General features: G+C 51.6%; 1 protein-coding gene across 3 annotated transcripts; it reads right to left on the bottom strand.

Moving 5' to 3' along the window:
* Positions 1 to 1,380: 1,380 nt before the first annotated feature.
* On the bottom strand, positions 1,381 to 8,460 carry LOC119095978 (endonuclease III-like protein 1). 3 transcript variants are annotated; one of them, XM_037218843.1, is made up of 8 exons: positions 8,399 to 8,460; positions 7,715 to 7,850; positions 5,591 to 5,766; positions 4,769 to 4,939; positions 3,983 to 4,142; positions 3,386 to 3,507; positions 1,841 to 1,962; positions 1,381 to 1,446 (listed from the first exon to the last, which is right to left on the bottom strand). In XM_037218843.1, exons 1-8 carry the CDS (start codon positions 8,399 to 8,401, stop codon positions 1,395 to 1,397), a joined length of 942 nt encoding a protein of 313 aa, XP_037074738.1. In that variant the 5' UTR covers positions 8,402 to 8,460; the 3' UTR covers positions 1,381 to 1,394. The 3 variants fall into 3 exon arrangements, with proteins under 3 accessions (XP_037074738.1, XP_037074739.1, XP_037074740.1); XM_037218844.1 differs by lacking the exon at positions 8,399 to 8,460 and having other exon boundaries at positions 7,715 to 8,038; XM_037218845.1 differs by lacking the exon at positions 1,381 to 1,446 and having other exon boundaries at positions 1,705 to 1,962.
* Positions 8,461 to 8,854: the final 394 nt, after the last annotated feature.

The following is an 8,854-nucleotide window of genomic DNA, read 5'->3' on the forward strand; positions in this document are numbered from 1 at the left end:
CCGGAGACTGCGCGGTCGTTTCGACCGACGCCAGCTCGATCGCGGCCAGTGTCGTCGTCGAGACGCCGGACGGCGGCGTGGTGGAAGATGACTGTGACCTGAGGAAGCCGGACATCCAGGTGATGACCTCGTCTGGATGTGCCGCCGTGGTACGCGATGTACGGCAACATCTCGTCAGGCGCCGTCACGCGGATCGTGTCATCGCAAGTGGCCGAGGTGGATGGCGTACCGTGGCACGCGCGGGACCTGCGGCCTCGGTACAGCGATGCATTACGATGTGACGCCAGTGACAAGGAGGACGACGGACCCCTATACCTGGCCGTTGGCCCGTCACACCAGGAGGCCTCTGGTGCAGTCGCTGACAACCCGGACAACGCGGAGCACGCACCGACGGTGACCAGGACGGAACCGGTAGGCATCCTGACCTGTCCAGAGCAGCCGGCGGAAGAAATTGCGACGATGCCGCTGCGACGCAGCCAGCGTGTGCGCCGGCAACCGAGCCGACTTTATGGTGTGTCGAGTGATTGGATAGCATGAATCGTTGGTGTGAGTGTATGATCTTTGAAGATCAGGGGTGGGTGTAGCGGTGGACCATGCCCCGGGACCGTGCGTCAGCATGTAAGGCGAGTGGGGCGATGACTCATATCTGAGTGAGGGGAGCAGTCACGGCTCGGGGCGGTGCGTCACGGTGGCGCCGCCCAGTCGCTCGCAGATCGTATTGCAGGGATGAGCCTTGGGAGGAGTATAAGGAATATAAGAGGAGTATAAGGAGGAGCATAACAGGTGCTGCTCGGGCGCGTGGGGTGGGTCTCTCCTCGTCGGCGTCGTGGCAAGTCACCGCTGCGTGTGAGGCAGTCCGACCGAGAATTCTTCTCATCATCGAATACCTATCTTGATCAAGTTGAGACAGATGGCCTCCAGGTCAGCCTGCACTTGTACTTTTGTGTCTATAATACGTTTTCCCCAAAGCTACACCAAATAAGACGAACATTGTGAAATTGAACGCATATTGTCAAAAAGAACCGTTCTGGTAGGCTACTGGCGGACCAACTTTGAACAGCGACTAGATTTACCCGACCTTTTGGGGAACATGAATTGTCATAATGAACTCCCCACAGTCTCAATGCTTATATCTGTGCCCTCAATATTCGTCTTGACGTCTCAACATAGACTGTAACTGTAACTATCGGAACGACCGGTTTTGACATATTGCGACGTTCTGAGAAGGCACTGTCACGCACGTCATGGCCGCCGTTCTGGCCGCCGCACCAGACCAGGCTGGAGCGTGCATTCCTTTACTCAAAGGCAAGTTCTGCACAGTGCAACCATTACAGGTGGCGAAAAAAAAAACACGATGGGACTATCTCGATGTCATTCATTCATGCGTGGACCACTTATCCGGTTCTCCACCGTAATCCGAGTTGAGTGTGTCCGCAGGTCTCCAACCTGCCGAATCGTTTGAACACTAGTTGGCACATGGTCCTGAAGTCCAGCCAGACCTCCTGTGTCGCCTGTCACGAGCAGCTACCCAACGCCTCTTCCACCAAACGTGGCTTTCCCGACGCCTAATACGTCGGGCCTCGCTCACACGCTTCTTTCTGGACACTCGCGTTAAGCACACGCCCAAACGCTCCGCGACAGCGCCCAATGCAACACCTGACCTTGCGATGCGCAACATGACAAAGCTTCTCACGCAGCGGCGCCGCCACTCGGCGCGCCCTGAACTGGTATCCGTCCCCCACGGAGGTGGACGGGACGCCGGCTAGCACGCGACAGAACAGACACGTCACACGCTCTCCTTCAGCGCGTGTCGCAGAGCCAGACTTCGCGGTTCCGTTACCGTTTGGGCTTCTTGGGCGAGAGGCGCGCCGAAGGGCAGAGGCTGAAGTTCAGGCAGTCGCCGCAGCGAGGCGCCACCGGCGTGCAGATCTGCTGTCCGAAGCCGACCAGCAGCAGGTTAATCTGCGGGGTGTGAGGAGTGGTTTGAACAGACAGCGGGCATTTTCACAACGCCTTTTATTGAACGGGTATGTTTTGCCCATCATAGGCACACCCAGGTACAACAGGTTCAGTTCACAAAGGTGGCACGAATTTCCGGAAACTGCCGTCAAACTGCTGTTCAAAGTAATCTGCCGCGGTGAGCTAGGCCAAGGTACATCGCCAGACACAGTAAGTCACTGGTAATAAACTTATTTGAAACAATTTTACCGTGGTTTTGTCCCAGTCCTCCTATGATGGTCAACTGGATAGCATCACTGCCAGTTGGCGCCTCATGCTCACGGTCACTGTTGCAGGCGCGGGATACGAGGCCCTTTAAAGGTAAGACTCAGCCGGGGTGTGCACGCATGCCGGGGGCAACCGAGACGTGTAAGGCGCAATGGTCAAAGGTCGACCTCCACTCGCTACACAAGCGTTTTTATATGGACCAGGCCTAAAAAACGATTTTGAATTAAAAACGCTGAAACAAGCCCATTCGTCGCACACTTATTTGGTGTCTTTATTTTTACTCATTTTTCTCGTTTCTGTATGTCAATCCTTACGTCATACTTATTTTATTTTGTGTTTCAGTGGGCCTGCAAAGGCCCGACCTGCGTACGGACGCTACGGAATTATAGTACCACAGCGATACCTCGATTATGACGGCGTGCTCGTACGTAGCCCTGCTACCAAACATAACCCCGAAGTGATAATATTCCAGTTGTTTGAGTGTTGGTATGGCTGAAGATTCTTAAGACGGATTTCGCTCATTCCAGGAAAAATTAAAGTTCAACCTATTTTGGTGACACCGATGTATTTCGCCTCCACATCATCGAATCCACGGCGATACTTGTTCTCCATTTCTGTCATTTAATTCTGAATAGTTTTCATAAGTTGCTCTGGGTTCAGGGAACCTACTAAGTGCAGCTTGTTGCGTATACTCCGTACCCCCCGCCCAAGTTATATCGTCCAGATCAACGCGGAACTTCGTCCCTGCCCTTTCGCCAGAGGCCTACAAAATGTACGCGCGGCACAATTTGTGGCACGGCGCCCCGTGCCTAGGCTGACCCTAATTGGTAAGTTTCCAGTCAACCTTCTCATTGTACGTGGGCCAAACAATGCACCCGCTCTGGGACTCATAGCAGTGCCGCTGGATTACGTCCGTATCTTTTTCACAGGCCATGGAGGCGGTAAAAATGGCAGAATTATTCCCACTGCAGAGGGCATGTTGACCTCGCTCCGGTCCGTCTTCACCTCGCTCGACCCCGTTTCTCACCTCGTCACAGCCCGTCTCCCACCTCGCTCCAGCTGGCGTCTCACCTTGCTGCAGCCCGTGTCTCGCCTCGCTCCAGCCCGTCTCCTACCCCGCCCCAGCACGTCTCTCACCTCGCTCTCGCCCGTGTCTCACCTCGCTCCAGTGCTGGCGCGGCAGCCAGGCCTGCAGGGCGAGCCGGGTCCGTTCTGGGGTGGCCGTCGGCCGACGCACCCAGCCGAGCCGGTTGCTGATGCGGTGCACGTGGGTGTCCACCCCTGCCGCACGCGATCGTCGGCACCCACAGCCGGAGCGTTATTATCGGCAACACTAGCAGCCGACAGTACCCAGAGAAGCCAAACATGCACTGAATAGGACTGCATACCGATATGCTAGCAAGTCGCCAATAATATTTCCCATAGTGCTGTCCACATATTCCATAGTCGCGAGTCGCACCAGGCGCTGTTCCCGCGACTAACGAGCCGCCAGCTTGGGAACAGTGGTGTTGGAAAAGATGGGGACTAGAGCGACGGCGCTGCGGACATCGACCGGATCCACCAGCACCAGGCGCGCCCACTCAAGACAGCTCAGAAGCAGGTCGATATCGAGGCTGCACTATGGCAACAGCACAGCTAAATCAACTAAATCAGCCTAAAATTCACCTCAATCAGCCTCCCTGCTCACTGCTCACAAGTCCCGCCCCTACAAAACATACACAAACACAAACACGTGAGCAACTGTTCTCGGCCCCACCTATGCCGGAGACCTGCTTCCAGGCGATGTTCATGCAGAGGTGCGCCATCTTTGGGCCGACGCCGGGAAGCTTGCAGAGGCTCTCGACAGATGGCGGTATATCGCCCGCGTACTCGTCCTGCAGTATTCTGACTGTCTTTTTCAGGTACTCTGCCTTCCGCTGCGAAACGTAAAGAAAACACATGGGAAAAACGTGCCGGCATACCACGCATAGGAAAAACTGTCTGCCACACATAGTCTGCTTGCGTCCGGCACCCTCAGAAAGTCATACAGTCTCGTATAGCGTAATGTCCATAGAGAACCGTAAACGCACATAACTATCTGGACTGCATTCCCTACAGCAGCGCGGTTCATATATCCCGGTCGAATTAGGTCACTTTGGAAACAATCTCCGAGGGTGAAAAATTGTTCACAGCGAACGTTCAGCGACCCAATTTGTCATGCTTCGTCATCACATGGTGTGTGTAGTTGATATTTTAGGTCGACACCGCCAATCTCCATAGCAAAAGCAGTCTGATGAGCAGCGGCCTGTCACCAGCACGATGTGACGGAAAGCTAAACGCGAGGTACATAAGTCAATCCTGCTTTTCATAACCATGTCATACATTACAATGCGGTTCGGCTCAATACCACAAACACGCACCGAACATAAACCTGCCAGCTTTTCCAGTTTAGCCCACCCCAGCCTACCAGCCCCCCCCCCCCCCTCCCCCACAAGCGCACTGACACGCGGCCCGCAACTACAACAACCGCACCCCACACGAGCACCCGCCGCGCCGCACTCACCCGCCAGAAGCCGACGGGCTTGATGAGCTGGGCCAGCTGGCCCTGGTCCACCTGCAGCAGCCAGGGCACGGACAGGCCGGCCGCCTTCAGCCGCGTCATGGCAGCGTGATTGATCTCGTCACGTGTCTGGCTGGAGAGCATCAGCGAGACCAGCACGTGCAGACGCGCCAGCTGGGGACGCCGGGGGCAGGCGGGGTCACGGGGCGCTCGTGACGGATCAACAGGGACAAGCGGGCTCGCTGGGGTCAGCTGGGGTCGGGTTAAGAGGTCAGTGAGGTCAGTTGGGTTCGCAATAATCTCAGGCCGCCAGGGCTCAAGTGGGGTCAGATATCAGTGACAGTGGCACATTTAGATAGGCTCATTGGGGCGAACAATACTTAACATATTTCATTATCCTAATGAACAGCATAATTACGAAAATAAGGACAGATAGTTAAGTATTCGCCACCCACCCTACATGCTTGTTGTTTGCAGTACTGGTATTCTGACAGCCTCGCACAAAGGCACGGACAGAAGCCGGGCACGACACCTATCAGTGTACCACCTAACAAAGCTTAGCTAAACACACACAAATAGGTTACTTCACGCCGACCCAGCTGCTCCAGCCGTTGGCACTACCACGCTGGCAGAAAAAGCGCCAGTGAAATCGACACGAACGTTCGAAGGGAACTTTGCGCACACCTCTGAGCCGCGCGTATCTGACAGACCGGGAGCCGTGGCCCTGGCACGGCAGCCGTTCACGACACGGCGCACGCTCGCGGCGGCAGCTCGCCGGCCCGTCCCGGCAGCCCGCCGGGGTGCCCGCCACCCGGGAGCACCCACCTCGGGCGTGACGACCTGGGGATCGGCGGCGAACGACTCGGCGCCCATCCGATCGACGGCGGCGTCGCGGGCCGCGCGCATGCTGCGCACGTTCTCCAGCACCTGCTGCCAGCCGGCTGGGCACCAGTCCTCGATGTCGGGCACGCAGGGCTCGGCCGGCGGGGGGCCGGGCTCGGCTTCGGGCGGAGAGACCGGTCAGCTGGTGGAGTTCCGATGATAGAGATGATAGATGATAGACCGCTGATAGGGTTCGTGGCGGAAGCATAATTTGAAGTGCAGAGCAGGTATGCAGCTGTGCATTATATGCACACTATGGGAATGGAACCATGAAAACGTAACATCATCCTTAGTGTTCAAATCATTTGACGAGTTAATTTCGGATGATAGTGGTAGTATCACGCTAAAACTTACGCCTATAAGACAAGGAGGCGTCACTTGAGGAGCGGATGGTAATAACAAACGTGGCATGTGGGATGACACCAAAGTGTACAAGAATGGGGCTTGTCACCTTTAGAACCCTATATGAAAGGCACGTATTGCTACACTGGAATAACCTCCACTCATAACCTAACCAGGTGGAAAAGCACTGCTGTTTAGCAATCACACACAATGCTATTATGACATTGCTGGAATATTGGTTCGCTTTCGACCTGTCCAGGCCCGACCACTGGGATGGATAAGGCCGATGAATTTGGGCGTTTTTCCGAATGATCGTTGCTTAAGTACTGGGAAGCATGCTACATTTTTGGTAGTTACTGATCACCATGAACTGGGCTATGTGTCTGTGTAGTTCTAATGAGCCAACTCTTACTGTTTCAGGCCAAAGCATATTGTTTTGAGGCCAGTTTCTAAAATTGTGTTACTGGCAGATCGCCTGTCATTACTGCCACATATTTGTGTCAAGCACTGGCGGGATCACTTACTGGACCTGTAGGCCTCTGTGCCAATTAGACCCACTTGTTTGTCCAAGCTGCATAGCTGGCTTCAATATTGCACCTGCTCTGTTACCAAGATCTGATATCGCCCGAGCCCCCGGGTCCAAAATCAACACAAAATGGACAAATCCAAGGCTTCTGTCAAGTCAAGAGGGAATGGCATTTCCCACAGCATCGACCTACATGATTCCTTGCTCAAGTTTACCACACATACTGGCTTCATGTTTGCTGCCTGTATGGAAAAGACATAAATACATAAAGATATAAAGGTATCAGGCCAACAAAGACCTATAGAGGGCCCACTGAGGTTGGCCTACCTTAGGTTCCATACACATACTCAAAACTAATAACCTGACCTACATAAATTGAGCTATAAATGAGATCTTTTTTGTTGTTGCCAATCCCATTTATCACCCTAGTTGCTTCTTGCTGTACTATTTCCAGTCTATCTGTGTCTTTTTGGAAGCATGGGGACCAGCCTGCACACAGTACTCTAGGTGTGGTATGACATAAGCTGAGAACAATTTTTTGTCAGTATTCCTATTCTTATAATGGGCATTCCTGTTACAAGCCCCAGTGTCTGAAGAGCATTATTCCTAGGAGCACATTGTTTTTCACCCTTTAAATCCCAGAAGTTATAACCCCCTAAGTCCTCTTCTTCCTTGATCTGGTCTAGTTCTTGGCCTCCCATTTTATTACTAATGCTGTCACTGCTAAAATTACCCAAAGGCATTTCCTTACATTTAACATAATCAAATCACATCTGCATAATGAAGTGACATCTGCACATTGGCACATTGATGCACTGAATGGCACATTTTCTCTCCCGCCAGCATTGGCTAGCTTCATATTCTCCTGTGATGGCTGCTGGCCAAGATCAGAGCCTGTTTGCAGCCCATATTCTTCAACCAGTTTAAACCAGTCCAAATTTTCGTGTTACCCATCTTAATTAAGTGGGGAAGTGAAGGTTGGTGACATGGCAGCATTTCAGGAATATGCCACCTGCTTGAAAAAGTCACAAGTCAATACCTTGAAAATATCATGGCAGAAATTTTTACCAATCATGCTACTAAAAGCTAATTATGCTGTTAAAAGAAGCACAGTCACAAAAATAGGAGAATAGGCAGTGCATTAAGCTTGATTATAATGACAAGACAATATTGGATATAAATGTAATCTACTAACACACCATTTATCTTTTTCCGCAGCTTGCTGGCCAGTGGTGCATCAGGTTTGCTAGACTGGGTGGGCTCCTGGCACTCTTTTTTTGGACCTCCAGACTCATCAGCTACATCTGGTGCCCTTCTCTTCTTCACCATCTCCATCTGGAGTGACCGACCACAGAGATGCCACAATGGGAAGAGATGATGCTGCTTGGTTGATGATGCTATTACAGAAAATATCTGCAAAACTCCAGACTGGAGCAAACAAAATATTAATACAGTTAAGCTGGAAATGGCTGTCAAAAGGTACAAAACAGTGACACTTATAGATAACAATGACTTCAAAAACATATGCAAACCAAATCTAGGTTGATAAATATCAAAAACATAGATCAAGCTGCCCATCACTGATTTTGGTAGCCTTCTGATTGATTCAATAAGCATTCAGTCAAAATACCTACTCAATCATAACACCAATACACTGCATCACACCATTCTGTTAACTTTATTGTGACATGACAATCAAAGTAGTGGAAAACATGCATGAATCTTACTATAGTCAGAAAATTACGTCCAAAACTAATCTATCAATCGTATTACAGCATCGTCAACTTACACGCATGTGTTGCCACGTTCCTAAAGAAGGAAAAAACAGACTCCATGACCACTGAAGACCAGCAACATCGCTGGTCGCCACGCCCACCAATTACCATCAACTGGATAGGACGATCAGTTGCTAATTCAACAGGTTAAGCACCAAATCACGCACGACAGTTTTTGCCCCCAGCCCATTCATCAAGCTCCAAACTGTACGGGTATTTTGAGTTTCACCGCCTTAAGCCCGGCACGTTTTGATGATTTTGTTATTTGTTGTTCTGCCACTTTTGTCTTCGCCGCGTGTGTTTACTTTCGATGATTTGGCAGTAATACGGCTGACTACCAGATGAAGGAAAGGGAAAGATATGCCCTGCACTGTACGTAGTTTACGCATTGTGTAGCTTGAAATTTTAGTGAAGATGGTCCGGTTATCTGGTATTTGGGAGAAAGTATATCCACATCGTCAACGTCATACGCACACAAATGTGTCTGGTGCAGACAGAGTAAGGCATATGACATTTTGTCATCGAACGTTACAAAATTTCGAGGAGCAGGAAGCAGCGCAGGCA

The sequence above is a fragment of the Pollicipes pollicipes genome, unplaced genomic scaffold, assembly GCF_011947565.3.
Source record: "Pollicipes pollicipes isolate AB1234 unplaced genomic scaffold, Ppol_2.1 Scaffold_4219;HRSCAF=4965_pilon_pilon_pilon, whole genome shotgun sequence".
In the NCBI taxonomy this organism is placed as follows: domain Eukaryota; kingdom Metazoa; phylum Arthropoda; class Thecostraca; order Pollicipedomorpha; family Pollicipedidae; genus Pollicipes; species Pollicipes pollicipes.